General features: G+C 33.9%; 1 protein-coding gene across 2 annotated transcripts in view; it reads right to left on the reverse strand.

The window, feature by feature from the left end:
- Positions 1-22,568, reverse strand: part of LMBRD1 (LMBR1 domain containing 1) — a 291,538-nt gene that overhangs the window by 66,763 nt on the left and 202,207 nt on the right. For both annotated transcript variants that reach the window (XM_016431147.2, XM_001372997.4), the window contains exons 8-9: positions 9,072-9,197; positions 8,269-8,421 (exon numbers count right to left, since the gene is read on the reverse strand). In XM_016431147.2, the coding sequence (XP_016286633.2) occupies positions 8,269-8,421; positions 9,072-9,197 (279 nt within the window). The remainder of the gene's footprint in view (positions 1-8,268; positions 8,422-9,071; positions 9,198-22,568) is intronic.

Consider the following 22,568-nt stretch of genomic DNA (forward strand, 5'->3'; position numbering starts at 1 on the left):
TGGTCTATCCTGCTTTTCATGGCTTCCAGCTGTTTAATTCTGGTCTCCAATTTGCTTATCCTTTCATTTGATTTCTCGGCTTCTTTCTCCAAGTGGGAGATTCTGTATTTTAAACTGTTATTTTCTTTTTGAATTATTTCCCACTTTTCTTGCCAAGATTCTTCTATCTTTCTCATTTGGTTCATCATCTCAAATTTAAGCTCCTCAAAAGCTTGTGACCAATTTTCATTTTTGAGGGGGAAAGTTTGGATGTGTTTACTTGTTTGTCTTTCTTTGCTTTCTCCTCTGTAGTTTGTTGATTCTCTAAGTAGAAATTATTCAGTTAAAGGCTTTTTTTTTTCTTTTTGGTAGTTATAGATTGAATTTCTTGAACATTGCTGGCCACTGCTTTGTTGGTTTTTCCTTCCCTTCCCATCCAGAAGTGTGAGTGAGGAGGGCAGGCTCTTTGTGTATGGAGCTACAGATTATTTTTTGCCCTGAGGTTATTTTTCGAGTCTCTGTGGCTTCTGTTGTGTGCCATCCCTCTCTGTTCTATCTCTGCATCCAAGGTCCATGTTCCTCAGCCTCCTGGGGTTCCATATCTCACTGCTCTTAGGGTTAAGTTTGTGGTATCCTCAGCCAGCCCCCCCAGAGAACCTAGTGGTTGCCCCATGATTGCTTTGACTCTGGTGACATAGGTGTAGTGGGGGAGGGGTGATGATCTCATGTTTTGGTGGGAGTAAATTTTGCTCCCTTTTTAGCATGGAAACGCTCCATACTCTCAATGCTGCACCCTACAATGGACCCCCTTCACTCATCTGATTTTGGTTTAGTCCTTTTGAGGTACTTTATATCAGTTGATAGAGAGTAGAGGAAGAACCTTACTTCTACTCTGGGGCCATCTTAGCCTGAAAGTCTCTCATTTTCCTAATATCTCAGGCAGAAAAAAATTATCCTGTTCGTCCTAATCTGGTACCAATCAAAACCTCCCATTTTCCTATATTCATATATTTCTATGTGAACGAGTAAAAAATATTTGGAAGTAAAAGGTATCTTCGAGATCTAGTCTAAGTCTTCCATTTTATAAATTCGTAGAAGGAAAGAAATGAATCAGAATTTCAACCCTGATGCCTAACTCTGAAATCAATGTTTTCCACTAAATATATTGTCTCTATTAAAATACATGTATTTCTAATTAATGGAATCTCTATAAAAATAACACAATCAAATGAATTTTGTCTTTTAAGAAGTTCCTTAAAGGCATGATTTGGTAGAGTCCTTTAGGTAAGTACCCCAATCCTAAAAGCAGAACAAGTAGTTAACATTATACTTATATGTCTAATCCATACACATGTTCAAATAGAGAATGCTGTATACAGTGACATATAGTGTCTGACAACTGAAACGGATCATTTTTTAACACCTCCTCAATCTTTCAACAAGAGTATTTTCAATAAAGATCATGAAACAAATAATAATGGCTAGAAAAGAAACAGTAAAAATTTTCTTTTAGTAAACCTCATATAATCATGTCAATAAAAATTAATAAGCAAAATAAATGTTATAGTACAAAATATGAAAAAGTAGTCAATATTTTTATTAATGAAAAATTTAAAAGAAAAAACTGATATCAAGATATTAATCTGTCACAGTAATGAATAATTAGTTTGCTTTTGAGACTTCTGCAAGTTTTTTCAGTAACTTCATCAAAACTGATCTTCACAAATCAGAAAATAGCTGTTATTTGTCGATCTTTATTTAAGATATTTACTGAACATCCAGTTTAAGAAGTCTGAAAGGCATTTGGAGATGTGATACTGGAGATCATCAGAGTCTGGGGCAGGGTAGGCAGATTTGAAAATCATTTCACAGTGGGATATCTGGCTAGTGGCACATTGATAATCCCCACTAATATAAGTATGAGCAGCTACTTATATGCAATATGCAAATATATATATAATAAAGTGGAGTTTTGGTCTTTAGGAAGAAGTCTCATTTCTACACATAATTTAAATTTTTCTAAGACATACTATATAAGGTTGAGGAGCCTCTGAGGGTGGAGGTAGGAGTATGTGTATGTGGGGTGGGTAGAAAGGGTACTAGATTTAGCTAGATGCTTATTCTATGAATGCATGGCTTTTGCTAAATAATTATAGGGAGCAAAGACCAAATCAGCTTTAGGAATTCAAAGTCAATGAAGAACAAGAAGCTAGGGATCATACAAAAAATAAATACATAGCTATCTCCATTCATTCAACAATATAAAATTTTTTTCTGACTAAAGTCATAGTCAAGTGTATATGTGTACAAGAAATGCATAGGTATATTACTTATCAGGTAATTAACTACTTTTAGTTGTGTCTAATAAAGTAGGTCTCCAACCAAGAGGAATAATCAATTTGTGTCTCCTGCATTTTAGATTTTGACTAATTTAAAAGAAACGAAAAAACTGCTAAGACAAAGCAGGAAATCATAAGGATTTTTTCCCTCTAGTTTTTTTCTTCTTCTCCTGTCAGGGTGAGAACAAAGAAAAATACAGCTTGTTCTTGAATTGCTTAGGTGAAAAAAAAAGCAACTCAATCAAAAGCAAGAGTTCACACATGTGTGTATATAGAGGGAGAGCAACAGGTAGCATTGCTATTTAAATTTAGTACAAAATATAAATTTGAACAAATATTCCTGTCTGGTTCTTGCTGCTGAAAGTACACCCATCAGCCTCTCCTGGTCTTAGTGACTGTTCAAGAAAGGGAGAGAGGACAATGACAGCTACTTTCCTTAGCTGATGGCCTTTGCTAGACCATGCTGTTTCCATTTTGGCCATCTGTCTCAATCTCCTCACAAAGGAGCAATACAGATTTTGCCCCTCAGTCCCTGGGCTCTTATAGGTTACTTTTTACCTTATTTTGCCCAAAGAAGACATATACAGCATTTCTTGGTCATTTGCACTTAGATTCTGCCTTTGAGTCCCTGAGCTGCTATAGATGACTCTGTACCTTATCTGGCTCAGAACTAGGTCATTTCACTTATTAGTCACTGACAAACTACGTCACACAGTATTCACCCTTCTTTTTAGCTCCCTGAATGTGTTGCCTTTTTAAGTACCTTGAGGTGAGAGGCAAGTTTAAGCTTAATGTCAGAAAAAGCTTCCAACAGTTAAAGCTATCCAAAGTGAAATGGGCAGCCCTCATGGTGTATCTCTCTCCTTGAAGGTGTTAAGAGTATATGATGGAGACCATTTTTGGAGAATGCTATAATGGGTATCAATTATGTAAATGATTTGGGCTGAGTGACTAAGATTCTTTCTAACTCTCAGATCCTTTGACTCTAAAACTAGGAATTTCTTCATAACTATATTTTGGATGATATTTCCCTTGCCCTAGTTCCCATTTATTTAATTCTAACCTCTATTTAAAAATATTTTTAACATTCTGATATAATTTTTAATAATGGTTTTCTGGCATTTTGCAATCCATGTCCTCTCCCTCCTCACCTCACCCCTCCCTGAGACACCAAGTAATATGATATAGATTGTACATGTCTTATCATGCAATATATATCCACATGTTCATCTTCTGAAAGAAGACACATATTGTTAATACTAGAGAAAAATTCATGAAGGAAATAAAGTGAAGAATGGTAGAACAGCATGCTTCAATCCACATTCAGACCCCATCAGTCCTTTCTTTGGCAGTGGATAGTCTTTTTCATTATGAGTCCTTTGGAGTTGTCTTGAATCCTTGTATTGCTGATAACAGTCAGGTGATTCATAGTTGACATTATTGCTGTTATTGGGTACAATGTTCTCTTGGTTCTGCTTACATAACATCTCTTTAAGATATAACCCACAAGTCCTTTACTCAATGAAACCTTTTTGCCAGAATTAATTTTTATTCCTCTGAACTTTTAAAATTTAATATTCTTCTTATGTATATTCTAACTTCTATTATATAGTAACTTATGAACATGTCTTTTGTCTTCTCCTAAACTCTACTCATTTAGGGGAAGAAATCATATAATCATTTTTGTATCTTCCTTAGAGACTAGCACAGTGCCTTGAATATAATAGATATTTTATGTATTTGAATGAATTGTTTTTTTCATTGCTAGTTTTTTCTTTTGCTAACAATAAAAACAAAAATTATGTGATTAAATTTAAAGAAGCAAAAAATGTCTTTGACAAAAATATACTCATATATAATAAAAAACAAAACATGAAAATCCCAGAGGTTAAAAAAAAAACAACAACTTTCTTTAATAGGATAGAGTTGTACTATCACTATTTAAAATGAATTAAAAAGAGGAGTCCTTTGAAAAATAGCCAGTGGCAAAGTGAAGAAATCCACTGTTACCACTGTTATTTGACAAAATTCTAAAGTACTTATGTAAAATATCAAAACTCCTTTTAAAGGAACTACGGGAAAATTCAAGTGTTAGTACCATTTTGTTCATGGTTGGGTTGTACCAATATGATAAAAATGATACTTCTTAAATTAAACAAGTTTCATGCTACATCAAAGTACCAAGTACTTATTTTACAGTACCAAAATAGAGTATCAAAATAGATATAATATCATCAGAGCTTAAACTATATTTTAACAAGGTAACTAATAAAATTATTTGGTATTGATTCAAAATATAAAAATTAACTAGTTTAAAAGAGTGGGTAAAGCAAGGCCTATAATAAAACAAAAATAATATAATGCTGTTGATAAATCAAAGTATACAACAAAACTACTGAGAAAATAATTTTCTATGCATGTCCTTTGATCCGGCAACACCACTATTGCATTTATATCCTGAAGAGATATAAAAAAATGGGAAAGGTTCTTTTTGTATAAAAATACTTATAGCTGGGTTTTTTGTGGTGTCAAAAAATTGGAAAATGAGGGAATGTCCCTCAATTGGGAAATGGCTGAACAAATTGTAGTATATGATAGTTATGGAACACTATTGCGCTATACAAATGATGAACTGCTTGATTTCTATAAAAACTGGAAAGACCTCCATGAATTGATGGGGAATGAAATAAGTAGAACAAGGAGAACATTATACACAGTAAATGAAACATTGTGGAAGGATCAAATGTAATTAATTGAATTTGCTATCAAAAGCAATGCAATGGTCCAGGACAACTCTAAGGGACTCATAAGAAAGAATGTTATCCACACTTAGAGAAAGAACTTTGGGAGTAGAAATCCAGAAGAAAACATACGATTTATCACTTATTTGTATGGGTATATGATTTGGAGTTTTGGTTGTAAAAGATTATTTTAAAAATGAATAATAAGGAAATGGGATTTGAATGATAACATATGTATAATCCATTGAAAATGCTTGTCAATTCCAGGATGGAGGAGAGAGGAGGGTAAGGAGACAACAAGAATCATGTAACCATGGAAAAATTGAAAAAAAAGAAAAGAAAAACAGAAAAAGAAAAAAGAACTTTCTATTCAACAAAAATATAAAAAAGCTGAAAAGCAGTATAGCAGAAATCAGATTGACATCAACATCTTATACTATATGCTAACAATAACCTCTAAAAATCAGACATGCTACCTAAATGAAAAAGGTTATATTACTCTTCTAAAGGTGGGAAAAAAGTAAAAAAGTGACTAGAAAGATCTATCCTATACAAATATGTCTAAAAGATTAAACAAACTAGAAATAATATTGTTTGCCATATATTATAAAGGTAACAATTCTCAGTATATAAAATTGAATTTTAAAATACTTTTACCCAAGTAAATTCAATACATTTAGAATAACAAAAGCAGTTTGGGATTGTTAAATAAAAATCTTTCCAGAAAATATCTGTGACAAAGAACTATTATTGATATGTAAAATATTCAGGAAAATGATATAATTATTTAAGACGAAAAGCCATTCTCCAATAAGTAAATGAACAATGGAAATTAAAAGACAGTTTACAAAAGAAGAAAAATAAACTATTAACAACCATATGAAACAATGATCCAAATCATTAATTAAAAGGAAAAATTATATATTATTATATTATATATATTGTATATATTTATATATAATTATATTATATATATATATAAATATATATATATAAATATATAAAAATATATATAAAATTATATATATATTAAAACAACTTGAGGTGTCACCTCACACCAATCAGATCGACAAAAATGACAAAAAAGATAAATATGGCAAGGACATAAAATAATGGCATTGGTGGTGGAGATGTAAATTGGTCTAAATTTTCTGAAAAACAATTTGGAATTGTTCTGGACAAGTAACTAAATTGCATATATTCTTTCACACAGTAATGTTATTATAAGGTATATACTGCAAGGTCAAAGATGCAAGTCAAAGATCCACATACACTATCACAATTCTTTTGCAAGATTAATAGGAAACAACAGCAATATTTCTTAAAAAAAAATAAAAAAATTAAAAAAAAGGCTTTCCCCCCCAATAGATATTTAAGAAGTTGAGTCCATGTGACCTAGTAGAGAGAGGGACAGTCTTAAGAATCAGAAATACCTGAGTTCAAGTCCTGCTTGAGATAACTACAAGTCATGTGATCCTAAGCAATTCACAACCTTTCAGCCCCTCTATGTAACACTAAAATTTCATTAAAAAACAAACAGGCAATCTGAATAGAATGGAAGTACAAAGGAAGGAGGGGGGAAAAGTTCCTTACATTAATGAAATCACAGATCAAGGTCTCTCCTCCTCTCACCCCTACCCCCCACCTCCAAAAAAACTCTTGAAATAAGCTTTGTTTAGTTAGATGTAAACAAATGGAAGGACTTTACTAATAATGCTTGGGCTATCTCTTATTAGCCCCATTCCAACCCTCTCCATTAAGGGAAGGAAAAGGAGTTATGTCATACCAATGAAGATTTGAAATAAAGGAAGATAAATTCTGTATCTTTCACTTCAAGACATTCAGTATCCCAAACTTAAATCCACTGGCTTAAAGCAAAAAGAAGTATAAGTATTAGAAATATAATCCATTTATACATGGAAAAACTAGCAAGAAAATCTACTAGAATTAGTTGTAAACTTGAGAACACCCATGACCTAGTCTAGAAAGAAATGCCTCTCTTAGTAAAGAGGCTCCCCTAGAATATATTTCTAGAGATGATGGAGAAAAAGAGTAAGATAACTGACCATGCAATGGCTATGATTTAGTAAGAGATCAAATGAGTCCTGGCTCCATAGATATCATGAGTATAGTTATTAAGTATGTAAAGCTTTCTGGGATTGCTGAGAACTCTCACTTGGATTCTGCCAATCTTCTACAGAGTATAATTTAAGGGCCTTTTAGACACTAGCTATCTAAGTTTAAATGTCATAGAATAAGGGCCAATCCCTACTCTGGCTATGGTGAAAAATTAAAGGAGTCCTATGAACCCAGAAAAAAAATCATTACAGGAATTAAATGTGCAGTCGTAACAGTAGTTACAACATTGTTCTTCACCTATGAGCCATGGGCTTTCTATTTTGAATACTCTCAATTCTTTCACTGGAAATGTATTTGCCAAGAAAAGGAAACAAAATCTGTTTTGCTCTTGATCACTTTGGGGACCATATTCAGATGAAGCCATGTATATCATGTAGTGTGTATACTACAACTATGAGCTGGAAAAAAGAGGAATGAGATCACTCTGGTTTTCTAGTTACTCATGGGGATGAGGGCATGTGCTCCTCCTATTTTAGTCTGAATTCTGAGTGATGTGATATTTACTAGTGATGTGACCTTGATACTAGTGGTCATGGATGATTCAATTCCATCAAAATAATTAGATTTATTTTGGGTGCCTGGCTCCTTGCTTTCAAATCAGTGCCAAAATAGATGTTCTGCTTTACCCAGTAGTATGTACTCTTTCTTCTGCCCTCTTTCTGTTACCCCCTCCTAAAGCTAAAGATTTTAGGTAAGCATATAATGAAATAATGAAATCATGAGATCTAATAGCTACGTTATTTAAATTACCAATCCTTCCTCCACTCACATGTCAAGGTAATTTTCCTAAAGTATACATCTGACCATGTCCCCTTGTCCACCCAAAATGGCTCACAATGACTCTGTCCAGATTGCACACATACACATAGGTGATAAAGGAACTATTTTTGGCAATAAATAACAGTATTAGCAACAAAATATTACAAAAAAAGTGCTAGATTAAAAGATGTTTCTCAAATGACATTTCTTTTCTTCCTGAAAGAGTAATTTTTGAGATTCTACATAAAACTAAAGCATTGTGTAAAACATGATGAAAGTGAGTAAAATTATTTTACTTAAACTCCATTTACCTTCAAGGGACGTAGGGCACCACAGAATTTTGTCCAACAGCTATTTTCAATGAATTCTAGGTGCCTGTCTCTTCTTTTAAGTGTACGCAGCCTTTCTTCAAAATGTTTTAAAGTCCGTCTATCCTTTCCTGGTAGAGGTCGACCATCTTTGTTCTGTAAATAAAAGCAGAATAAATGAAATGCAGAATTCAATAATGAATCAAGATATTTATTATTTTTAGAATATCTGAAAGTTAAGGTGAATGATTCATAAATATACTATGTGTATGTGTGTTTGGGTAACTTTCAAAATAAAACAATATGGGAACATTTTTATCATGTATACACTCAAAAAATGGAAATGTAAGGAGTTTTATATCATCACATCATCAATTCCTTCATTTTATTTTATTTTTAAACCCTTTTTAGGATATTTTATTAATTATAATATACTATGTATTGGTTCCAAGGCAGAAGAGTGGTAAGGGCTAGACAAAGGGGACTTGTCCAGGATCACTAAGCTGGGAAGTGCCTGAGCCTAGATTTGAACCTAGGACCTCCCATCTCTAAATCTGGCTCTCAGTCCACTGAGCTACCCAACTGCCACCACCCTTCAACTCCACCCCACCCAAACCTCTCATTTTAGAAGAGAATGAGGAGGGTCAGGATTGTAAAGTGATTTAGCCAAGGTCAAAGCCTTAGGTAAAAGAAAAGAAGAATAAAAACTAGAACTTAGGTCTCCTGACTCCCAGTTCAGTAATCTTTCTATTATACAACTAATAACAAGAAAAGTTGATTCTAATTTTAATAAAATATTGCCTAACCTTTGATTTAATCCTTTGAATGTGCTGTTCCACTTCTTCAATATCTTCAGTGTTCTCTAAGCGTTCATAAGCAGCACTTCTAGTACCTTTTATCAAATTTAGGGGTAATGCTGACATACCATAGGCCTAAAAGAAAAAGATAAAAGAGAACTATAAGTATCTTTGCAAATTAAATTTCATATTTCACAAGTCTAAAAGTATGCTTTATAATTTTAACCTTCATTAGCAGTAAAGAAGATAAACTTTAAGAGAACTAAAAAGTTTTAAATTCATATTAAATTTCTGAGACTTTAAATGGTAATATCTCATCAACTTAGGCCAACTAGGAGTAAAACAAGTGTAAATGAGTAAAAATGACAAATTATTAAAAATATCATAAAATATTTTTTTTTTACTTTAAAGCCAAATACAGGTACTTGGAAAACTTTAAAGAAATATTTTCTCATGATAATAATTATTTAAATAGTGCTTGAATAATATAAGTACTATCCTCATTTTAGAGAAGTGGAAATTAAGAATGAAAGTCGAAGTAATTTGTCCATGGTCATATAACAAGTAAACATCTAAGATAGTACTCAAACTCATGTTAGTACTCAAACTCATGTTATCTAACTCCATGTTCCACAATGCTACATTGTCTCTGGAATGTATAGAAAGAAGTTTCAGGAATTATCTAATACAACAAAATTAGCAATGAAAGAAGTGAAGCATTGAGAGATGAAATAACTTGCTCACTATCATACAAATGATTCATAGAATACATATTCCTTGAGCTAATTTATTAATCATGATTATGTGTGAAGTCAGTGCTAAACTCTAGGAATATAATGAAAGGCAAAAAGACAATCTAGTTTCTGTCTTCAAAGAACTTACATTTTAATAAAGGAGCAAACATGTAAAGAACTAGGTACATACAAGATATTTACAGAGCAGGTGATATGCACTTGGAGGGGACAGACATTGCAGCTAGGGGGACTGAGGAAGGCTTCGTGGAATACAGCTGAATAGAGTCTTAAAGGAAGTCAGAGGGCAGAGATGTGTGGGTATGGGCAACAATGCAAAATCTCAGAGACTGCAGAAAGAATGTCATATCTGAGAAACAGCAAGAAGTCCAGTGCTGCTGGGTCAGAATATATTGAAGAGAGTAAGATGTAAGAACGCTGGAAAAGTAGGAAAGGGCAGGTTATGAAGATCACAAAAGGGTCAAACAAAAGAGTTTGTATTTAATGCTAAAGGGAACAGAGCAATGCTGGAGCCATGTGAGCAGACAGGATTGTCACAGTCAGATGCATGCTTTAGGAAAATTACCCTGACATGGTGGTGTTGGAAGAATTGAAGGGCAGAAAGGCTTGAGGCAGTGAAACTAGTTAGACAATTTTTGCAATAGTCTAAGCAAGAGGAGATGAGATTCTGAATTAGGGTTATTTTTTGTTTGTTTCTTTTAGTATAGAGAAAGGAATATATATATATATATATATATATATGATTTTGTGAAGGAAAAATCAATAAGATTTGGCAAAGAACTGGATATGTGCAGTGAGCAAAAGAAACTGAAGATAACACCCAGGTTTCAAGTATGGGCGAGTGGGAAAACAGTAGTGCCCTTGGAAGTAGGAGGAAATTTGGGAAGAGAGGAAATTTAAGGAGGGTAAAAGGTAATGAGTTGTGGTTTTGGACATATTGAGTTTGAGACACTCATGGGAACTTTAGTTTAAGATACCTCAAAAAGCAACTGGTGACATGATGAATCTCAGCAGAGAGACTAGATATACAACTGTGTGTTTATGTATAAGCATGTGTGTATGCATGCACATATACATATAGATTTATATACACATGTGTATATATCTATTTGTATCTTTCATTCTATATACATATCTATCTCTCCAGTCTCACAACTAATTTAAAGAGACACAGACATATATTGACAAGTTAAAGAGATAAATATACCTTGATCCCTATAGATATATATGTATGCATGTGAACACACATCTATTTATATACACACGTATGTATAAATCAAGTGTATAAAAATTATGACTAAAGCTATGGGAGCTGATGAGATCACCAATGGAGATAAAAATAGAGAGAAAAGAGGGCTCAAAAGATGCAATTAGTGAAGGAGAAAGAGATGAACCAAGAAGTTAGGCCAGGAACATCAATGTAGACTCTATTATTTAGGTCATTAGTTTGCCCTTTTGGTCACTGACTAATTGTCACTGTAGTTGGGTATACCTATGACTCACTGTTCAACAATGTAGCATACCGGGTATATTAGCATCTTGGAAGTATTATTGATGCATTGATATTGTATCTTATGTGTTCATATGCCAGACTCATGGTCATGTTACTTATTGATTATTACATTTCTAAATCTTCAGTCCAAGGGACAAAAGAATTCCTGAGCAGGACATTATTTGCCACAGGGTCCTAGCTCACACCTTGTTAGACCACATTCCTTTCTAAATTGCATGTTTGACTAGCCTCCTCCTCTTTGATTATGTGATTGTCAATTCAACTAGTGTTAAAACCTATGCCATATCACATATTCATTAGTTACCTCCCACTCCACATTCCTAAACTCTCCAATAAAAGTTCAGGGACACATGCAAGTCGGTCTCTTTTCTATTGAGAAGCATCACCAGAGCTTGGTATATCCCTTGTGTTTTAACTTTTTGTGTCTGAGTCTTTATTCCTTTGTCTCTCTACCTCTATTACCTCTTCATCCATTTTCCCTCAGTCTCCATTCTCCTTCTCAGATGACCACCCACAAGGAAATTAGTTCCTATAAACAAAAACTTCTGGGAACACTAAGAGCAGTTTGACAGAAACTAGGCATTTTTACAGTATCAATCAACTTCTTAGCACATCTCAAGTTAAGCTTCAATTGAATGCATGGGATATAAAAAAGGTGACAAGATAAATTAGAGAAACAAGGAAGAAATTGCCTTTTTGATCTATGGAAGGAGTAAATTGCTGATATAAGTAATTTTCAGAAAGAGTAATTAGACTTCCGAGTTAAGATACCTTCAGTGTAGAAGCAAGGTTCTTCCTCTCCTCACCATTGACCAAAATAAAGTGCCTTAAAAGGACAAAAAACCAAAGCAAAACAAAACAAAAAAAACCAATAAAATTGGATGAATGAAGGGGCTCCACTGTAGGACTCAGGCTTGAAGGCAGGTGGGATTTGGGCATTTCCACTCTATAAGGGGTTTAAATAACTCCCACCAGAACACAATCTGATCAAACTCCCTCACAATACACCTATGGCACCAGAGTCAAAGCCAGCACACCAGAATCATAGCAAGCATGGGACAATCTTTAGGTTCTCGGGAGCTGGCTGAGAACACCACAGACTTACCCCTAAGAGCCCAGAGACTTGAGATCCCAGGAGGCTGAGGAACACAGACCTTGGGCACAGAGATAGAGCAGAGAGAGGTGGCAAACAGCCACAGAGACTGGAAAAAATAGCCTCAGGGCAAAAAACAATCTGTAGCTGCATACACAGAGAGCCTGCCCTCCTCACTCAGACTTCTGGATGGGAAGGAAAGGAAAAACCAACAAAGCTATGTCCAAGAAATACAATCTATAACTACCAAAAAAAAAAAGCCTTTAACTCTGGATAATTTCTACTTAGAGAATCAACAAACTACAGAGGAGAAAGCAGAGAAAGACAAACAAGTAAACACATTCCTCCCCCCCCCCCCAACCACCAATGGAAATTGGTCACGAGCTCTTGAGGAGCTTGAATTTGAGATGATGAACCAAATGAGAAAGATAGAAGAATCTTGGCAAGAAAAGTGGGAAATAATTCAATAAGAAAATAACAATTTAAAAGACAGAATCTCCCACTTGGAAAAAGAAGCCGAGAAATCAAATGAAAGGATAAGCAAGTTGGAGATCAGAATTAAACAGCTGGAAGCCATGAAAAGCAGGATAGACCAAACTGAAAAGGAAAACTAAAAAAGCATAGCTGAAAACCAGTCTAAAGATCAGAATTGGGCAAGTAGAAGCTAATGATCTCATAAGACAGCAAAAATTAATAAAGCAAAGTCAAAAGAATGACAAAATAGAAGGAAACATGAAATATCTCATTGAGAAAATGAATGATTTGGAAAACATGTCCAGGAGAGTGTGACAGAGGCTGGAACTAAAGAGAAAGTGCCAGGCTGAAGAATGTGTGAAACTGATCACCTCGACTGGCTAGGGGTCCCAAGGGATTGAAATTTTGTGGAGGAGAAGACTCTGACTGGGAGAAGAGTTGGTCTCTCAATCTTGAGAACCCAAAGGCAGAAAGTGGGAAAAGACTTTCTCCTAAGGGTTACCCACTTTTCCTGCTGGCAACTGGAAATACTTTCCCCCAACATTTCCAATTGAAGGGACTTTCTGAAGAGAAACCTAAACAGACTTTACCTCAGCTCCTGTTGCCCAGGGATGAGTCAACCTGACTTTCTCTCAGAGGGCTTAGGCTGCCAAGGACTGAGTTTCCCCAAAACTGAAGAAGGGGAAAGGGTTTAGAAACAGGGATCCCCTTTTCCCACTATCCTTTCTCATTATTTCCCTGCTTGTTATTCCTTTTGTATTACCTGTTATACAGTTATCTGTTATCTCAAGTTATCTTGAGTTATCTGTTCCTCAAGCTGTGAACAAGTGTGAGTGAGCAGATCAAAGGAAGACCCTTTGGTCTCCAGTAGCAGAGGGGAGACAAGAGGAACAAGAGTGAATTGGGGAGAGCAGCTTTAGCTAAGGAGGGAAGGCAGAAGGGGGAAAATCTTCAAACCCCCTTTCCTCTCTCTGAGCCAACCCTAAACATCAGCTGTCTCCCCTGAACCCTGCTTTTGAGAAGGGAGGTTCTCCACTCTTTCCCCCTCTCTATACTGAAAGTCTTAACCCCTGGAGTACAACTTAACCTCCTTTATAATACAAGACACAATTTGAGAATTATAGGCCTACCTGAAAATCTGGAAATAAACAGAAACTTTGATACCATACTACAAGAAATTATCCAAGAAAACTGCCCTGATGTTCTTCAAAAAGAAGGCAAAATAAACATTGAAAGAATCCATAGATCACCCTCTACATTAAATCCTCAAAAGACAACCCCTAGGAATGTAATTGTCAAATTCAAGAGCTTCCAAGCTAAGGAGAAAATATTATAAGAAGCCAGAAAGAGACAATTCAGATATCAAGGAGCATCAATCAGGATTATACAGGATCTGGCAGCCTTCACACTAAAGGACCATGAGGCTTAGAATATGATATTCAGAAAGGCAAGAGAATTGGGTCTAAAACCAAGGATCACATACCCATCAAAATTGACTATATACTTCCAGGGAAAAGTATGGGCATTCAACAAAATAGAAGGTTTCCAAATATTTGTAAAGAAAAGACTAGAACTAAATGGAAATTTTGATATCCAAATACAAAAATCAAGAGAAACAGGAAAAGGCAAATAAGAAAGGGGGGAGGGGCCACAACTTTTTTTATTTTTATTGTTTTAAGGGCTTCAATAAGATCAAATTGTTCATATTCCTATATGGAAAAATGTTATCTGTAACTCTTAAAAATTGTATTCACTATTATAGTAGTTAGAAAACTTGTTCATAGGTAGAGGTTGGAGAACTAAGTGGTTTAAGATGATACCCAAAAAAAGAAAAGGGGGAAATAAAAGATGGCACCAAAAGAAGCTTTAAGGAATAAGAAAAATAGGATAGTCTATACCACACAAAGAGTCACATGGGAGGGGGAGGGGAATAATAATATTATAAGGAGGAGAGGAAGAAAGTGCTAATAGGTAATGCTCAAACCTTACTCTCAGTGGAATCAATTCTGAGAGGGAAGAGCATCTAGATCCATTGGGGTATCAAATTCCAACCTACCCTATAGGGAAGTCAAGAGGGAAAAACCAAAGGGGAGGAGTCAAGCAGGGAGCACAAAATGGGAGGGAAACGGGTGTGTGTGGAATTTAAGAGACCCTAAAAATAATAAGAGGGGAATAAAAAGGGAGGGGGTGGAAAGGGAAGCAAAATAAGGGTGGGAATTAGGGGGACTGATTAAAAACTAACCACTGGTATAGAAGGAAATAGCAAAAGAAGAAAGGGCAGAACTAGAAGAGGAAATCAAAATGTTGGGGAATATACAGGTGGTAATCATAACTGTAAATGTGAATGGGATGAACTCACCCATAAAATGAAAGCAAATAGTAGAGTGGATAAGAAATAAAAATCCTACCATATGTTGTCTACAAGAAACACACATGAAGCAGGTAGACAAATACAAGATAAAGGTAAAAGGCTGAAGCAGAAAAAATAATTAAAGTTATCAATAGCAATATTAAAAATGTTTTAAATCACTAATAAATGAATACAAATAAAAGTGATTCTATAGTTCCATTTCATACCCATACAAAAAAGGAAGATTACTAACGTTAGAAGTCCTAGGGAGGGAAGGCTTTTATGCTTTTGGTAGAGCTCTGATTTTGTCCAGTCATTCTAGATAGCAATTTGGAACTATGTACAAAAAGTTATTTAACTCTATGTATCCTTTGACTGTACAATACTATTAATAAGTTTATATCCTCCCCCCAGAAAAAGATAAAAGAAAAAGATGTATTTGTATTCCAAAATATTTAGAGCAGTCCTTCTATGACAGCAAAGAATAGGAGCTTCCCATCAACTGGGTAATGGCTGAATACATTATGATATGTGAATGCAATGGAATATATAGTTTCAGAAACAACTTAGAAACAAGTTAGACTTATATGAACTGATGCACAGTGAAGTGAGCATAACTAGGAAAATTCATGCAATAAAAACATTGTAAAGACAAACAACTTTGAAAGACATGAAAAACACTGTGATCAACCCAATGACCTATCATGATTCTAGAGATCTACCTATCAAGTAGTCTACCTACATCTCCTGAAAGAAGGGGATGGACTCAATAGGCATAAAGAGACATTTATTTGGTAAATATGGCTAATAAAGTAATTTATTTTGCCTAACTATGCATATTTGTTATAAAGGTTTTACTTTTTCTTTTTTTTCCCCAAAGAGAAGTAGAAAAAAAAAAGAAAATAGATTTCTGTTCATTAAAAAAAAAGTATAACTATTTACTTAAGAGAAATTCTGTGAAAAGTGAAAGCACTGAATATTGTGATTTCTGAAGTATTTTAATCATTTTATACATTATTTTTAGTTTATTAAAAATGTAACTATAAAATTAGCAGCTAAACATATTGGTTTCTTGCCTATTGTTCAATATCAATATTTTAGAAAATGCTAGTAAGAATTGGCTTAAATATGAAAAATCATTACCTTATGACTGCATGTAAGCAATAATAGCAAATGATTAATTTATAATGTTCATTCTTAATTATATCTCTCTTTAACCATTTTTTAACATTAGTTTAATATTATCAACATCACTCCATAGAGTTCAAATAAAAAACTTTATATTATTTATATTCCTCCCACTTGGGAAGAAGGCCTCAGGAAACAATTTGGGCAGAATTTAACTAGAATTCATATGGAAAATAATGCAAAAATTTAAGAAAAAGGGAAGTGAGATAGGACTTTTGGAAAAAAGTTGGAAAAGAAATGACAGCTGTTGAAGAAATCATTAGGCAACTCAAAGCCTGCCATAAGAGGTTAAAAACTTTATTCAAACAATAATTCCCTGAAAATTAGAATCACCTAAATGGAAGCTAATGATTCTATGAGATAATAAGAAATAGTAAATCAAAGATCGTAAAAAAAAAAAGAAAAAGAAAATGACATAGAAAAAGCAACTAACCTGGAAAACAGATTGAGGAGAGGTGATTTTAAAATCATTGGACTTCCTGAAAGTCATTACCAAAAAAAATTAGCCTAAACATCTTATTTTAAGAAATCTTTTAATAATATTGCTTACCTGTGTTAGCAATAAGGGTCAAAATGAAAATAGAATTTACTGATGACCTTCTGGAAGAAATCCCAATTAACAGCACTTCAAGAATTTCCATATCAAAGAAAAAATAATTCAAGCAGCCAGAAAGAAAGAATTCTGGTACCAAGGAGCTACAGTCAATATTACAAGTGATTTAAAAGTTCCAACTATAAAAGATCCTCCAGGAGGTAAAAGCTTATAGCTAAGAATAACTTACCTAAAAAAAAATAAGTATAAATGTACTAGAAAGAAAAAAAAATGAACCTTTAATGAAACAGAGGACTTTCAAGCATTCTTAACGAAAAGATCAAAACAGCACAGAAATTATGAAGAACAAACACAGGAGTCATGAGAAACATAAAATTATTTATATTCTAACAGAGATTTTATATATGTATCCCCTCAAAACCCCAATATATCATCCTCCTATCATTATCAGGAGTCAGAGAGGGAGTCTAAGTACATAGAAACCCTGGGAGTAGTTCTGCTATGTGTTGATATTCTTAAAGAAGAATGGAAAGAGAGAAGAAAAGGAAAACACTGGGGGTGGGGGCGGGAGGAGGAGAGAAAGAATGGGAGAAATTATCTCCCCTAAGTGAAGTGTATAAGTAGTAGTCTATAAAAAGGAGGAGGAAATAGTGACAGGAGCAGCTGGATTATATGAGATTTTACTTTCAACTGAACTGGTCAAAGGAAGAAAGAGTGCACACACATACAGATTTGGGTGTAGAAAAAACATTTCCTTCAAAAAAGAAACAAAAAACCCAGAAGTATAAGAAGGAAAGAAGAAGGGAGAACAAGAGGGAAAGTAAATTAAGGGAGTGATTAGTCCTATGCAAAATGAATTGTAAGGCCTTACACAAATAATTTATCCCTTTTTACACAAAGAAATGGGACCCAACTGGAAAATAGTTGGTCAAGTTATGACATATAAACATGATATAAATATTATGGAATATTATTGTGAAATAATAAATAATGAAGAGGATGGTCTCAGAGAAATCTGGGAATACTAATATAAACTGATGCTAAGTGAAGTGAGTAGAGCTAAAAGTACAATTTGTACAATGACTATGATATTGAGAAGACAAACATTCTGAAAGATTTGGGATCTCTGAACAACATAATGACCAACCACAATTCCAGAGGACTCAAAATAAAATATACTATCTATTATTTTGACAGAGAGATAAAGGATTCAGAGTATAAAATGATCATGACCAGAAGTCAGGAAAAGAGAGACAGGTTTGGAATGCGTTTGGCAGCAGGAAAGAGGACAGATTTTGCTGACTGAAAAAAAAAGTTCATTTCAAAAAATGTAAAGATATGGGATGGATTTCTACATAGATGGAATACTTAGACTAGTTTGGCTACAATATAGATTGTACAAAGGAGAGTAATGCGTAATAAGCTCAGAAAGCTAGGCTGAGGCCAAATTATAAGTGACTTTGTATGCCAAATAGCATTTGTAATATATCCTGAAAGAAACTAGCTTCTTAAAGCAGAGGAATAACATAGTTAGATATGAACTTTACAGATTTGAAATGGGAGAGACAGCATGCAAAGAGACTGATTAAGAAGCTATTCAAAGAATCTAGATGAGATCTTGAACTAGGCTGGTTGTGTGCATAAAGAGAATACAAGGCATACTGTAGAGGCAGAATTGACAGATCTTGGCAAATGGTTGGATATACGAGGTAAGAAGTAAGAAAATGAAAAGTCACAGATGACTTCCTAAGGAATGCAAAATTAAGTCATAAAGCATGCATATCACAAGGATTATGCACTATGATCAGGTGGATTTATACCGGGAATGACGGAATAGTTCAATATTAGGAAAACAATTGATACAATTGATAATATCAATATCGAAACCAATAGAAACCACATAATTAGTTCAATAGATACAGATAAAGCTTTTGACAAAAACAATACCCATTCCTTATAAAAACATTAGAAAACACTGGAATGAATGGAACTTTCCTTAAAGTGATAAATGGCATTTATCTAAAGTTATTAGCAAGAGTTATCTATAATGAGAATAAACTAAAACCCTCCCCAATTAGATCAGGTATTAAGCAAAGGCACTTATTATAACCACTACAATTTAATGTTGTATCAAATATGCTAGCTAAAGTATTAAGGGTTGAAAAAGAAACTGAAGGAATTAGAATAGACAATGAAGAAACTAAGTTATCACTCTGAAGATGATACAGTAATATACCTGGAGAATGCTAGAGTATCAATCAAAAAAACTTATAGGAATAATTAGAAGGGAAACATCAAATTTAGAAAAAATTTCTGACAAAGGCCTTATTTCATATATAGAGAATGGAATAAAATTTATAATAATACAAAGCATTCTCCAATTCAAAAATAGTCCAAGGATATGAATAGGCCATTCTCAGAGGGAGAAATTGAAATGATCTATTATTAAATTATCTAAATATGAGGAAATACTTCAAATTACTACTGATTAAAGAAATGCAAAAATAAAACAATACTGAGATACCACATAACAACCTATATGATTGGCTAATATATCATGAAGGAAAATGATAAATATTAGAAAGGATGTAGGATAATTGGGGCACTAATATACTATTGGTGAAACTGTGAAGTGATAAAACCATTCTCAAGAGCAGCATGGAACCATGCCAAAAGGGACATAAAACCTGGAAATACAGCTAGGTCTGTATATCAACGAGAACAGAGACAAAGGAAAAGGACATACTTGTACTAAAATATTTTTGGAAGATCCTTTTGCAGTGGCAAAAAGTTGGAAAATCACATCCATCACAGAAGGAATGGATGAACAAGTTATGAAATAGTGTAATGGAATACTATTGTGCCACAAGAAATGATAAGCAGAGTAAAATTGGAAAAATCTGGAAAGATTTAGATCAATGATGCAAAGTTAAGTGAGCAGACCAGGAGAACAAACTATATGGTAACAGAAAATATTATAAAATCATTAATTGTGAAAGACTAAACTATTAGCAGCAAAGCAAGGTACCAAGATATTCACAAGGGACCAATGATGAAAAATCCTATCCACAGTCAAAGAAGGAACTGCTGGAATATAACTGAAGATCAAAGTAGCCCATCTTCCACTTTCTTTTTTTCATGAGTTTTATAATCATATGTATGAAATGTATCTTCTTTCATGACATAAGCAATATGGAATAATGAGCTACATGAAAGCACTGGTATAACTTAGACTACTGTCTTGGGGAGGGAAGGGAAGGGCTACTGGGAGAAAATATGAATGCTAAAATATCAGAAAAAAATTGTCAAAATTTGTTACTACAGGTAACTGAAAAAATAGAATTTTAAAAAATAATAAAGAATGATGCTACCTTTACAAAAAAAAATATGAAAATTGGGAGGAGCAGATAAATTCTATTTTGAACATCTTGAGCCTGGTATTATTATATTAGACAATAAATATTGTTTTATTAGTTTAGGAATAAAAAGTAGACTGCTGGCTTGAGAAAGAACTGGAGTTTGAAGCAGAACTGAGAGTGTGTTAATTTCAATTGTTGACAATTATAACCATTTTTCTGTGTCAATTACTCTCTCTGGCAGTTGGGAGTTGGTCTTTAGCAGTTGGCAGAGAGACGCACTCAGAGACTCTCAAGGCTGGAGGAGGTAACATCTTTGCCTTTCTCTCTGTCTGGGGGAAAGACTTGAAGGAGCTCAGTGTTTTCCTTTCCCAACTTGGGAAACACTATTGACTATCTATTGCAGTTTTTATAGATTGATTTAATTCTGAGAAGACCAAAGAAAAATCTGGTCTTTGGTTGGGACTCTGAGTGTCTGTTAAGGCTCAGAGTGCTAAAGTTGAGACTTAACCAGCTAACCTTTGCAATTTTATAATTTGAAGGCTAAGTTAAGATTTATAAGGATAATAGTGGTAGTTTTATTTAGAGAGTATAAATTTGGGATAGTCATATCAGGGAGGATTAGTGTAGCCTGTGAAACAGGAGAAGCGGTTCCTTGTGGAACCAGGGAGTTTATTTGGGTGGATTTAGACTCCCTTAGAATTAGAAATCCTTCTTTATCCATATATATTTTAATAAATATATATTTCAATAATAAGAGTCTCCTTAGCATCCTTGCACCTGGCCCTGAAAGGAAGTTCACATTTGAGCTTCACTTCATCGGTGAAGATACTTTTGATCACCTCTATCAAAAGTATCCGAATAGTTTTGAACCTATCTTGAACATTTTTTCCATTTAAATATTTTATTTTTTATAACTCACCAATTTATTTTTATACTGGGAAGCCAGCACACAGGAGATGGGACATAGATTAGTACCTTGTAAAAGTAACAAATAAGGATCTAACAGACAGTCATTAGATATATACTGAGATACAAAGAAAAAAAAAACACAAAGGCAAAGATATGGCAGATGGGCTAGTAGTCTGAGCAACAGAGTAAATATCTGAAGGGAAAAGGATTACCTAGAGAAGAGAGGAAGATGACAAGTCACTAAATGCTGTTAGACAGCGGTCAAACTTTAAATTACTATTACACAATAGCTTGCTGAACCTTTATCACAAGGTCTAATTTTTGCTGAGAATATATTATATTAATTAAAAAAGGGAGAAGAAAAGTCAGCAACCATTCAGAATTAACATTTATTTGTCACGTTCTTTAAAATGCAGTGGTACCTTGACACACGAGTTTAATTAGTTCCACGGCCAAGCTCATAATTCAATTTGGTTGTGAAACCCATTTAAATTAATGGAAATGCAATTAATCTGTTTGGGCTCCCAAAAACAATGCAATTTTTTTTGTTTTATATGCTTTTAAATATGAAAATGTACTTTGTAAATAACAAATATATTCATAGGTAAAAAGAAAAGAATGTAAAGGAGTAAACTTGCTCATGAAATGTTATTTACCTTCAAGGTCAGAGAAAAATGCTGGCAGAGAAGGTTTTCATTTCATGCGCTATCACTTAACATACTCTCTATACACGTAATACTACGTTTAAATGCAAAATTGACCATACGCATTTATGTAACTTATTAGTAAACTTAATTGCTAGCTATTTTTTAACTTTACTTAATTATCATCATTTTCTTCACTGAATTTTGGCTGTTTTGCCACTTTCCTCAATTTCACTTAGAGGCTGTTTCAACAAAAATCTTTCCATGGAAGTTTGTTTCTTCCTCTTTTTCAGAAAATTTTGAAAATGTATGAAACAAGTGTTGTCACTCAGCTCCAATATACGACCTATTGCAACTTTTCCTGGGTGTGTGTTTTCAATAAACTGTTTATTTTTTTCCTAAATCCTCAACATTTCCTTAATCTCGCTTATACTAATTACCTCATCTACCTCAGGCTCCTCCCCACTAATTTCCTGCAAAACTTCTTTATGTTGCTGTTGCTGTAATACCTTCAATTCCTCCATTGACAGGATCCATGGTTAAAAGTTAAGAAATTTGCCAAAAAGCTAATAATAAAGATAAAAATAAAGATAGCAAAAGCAATTCAATATAGATGCTTACAAAGCCAGACAAACAATGAACTAAATGAGACAGCCTCGTGTAACTTGTGA

The sequence above is a fragment of the Monodelphis domestica genome, chromosome 2 (assembly GCF_027887165.1).
Source record: "Monodelphis domestica isolate mMonDom1 chromosome 2, mMonDom1.pri, whole genome shotgun sequence".
Classification (NCBI taxonomy): Eukaryota; Metazoa; Chordata; class Mammalia; order Didelphimorphia; family Didelphidae; genus Monodelphis; species Monodelphis domestica.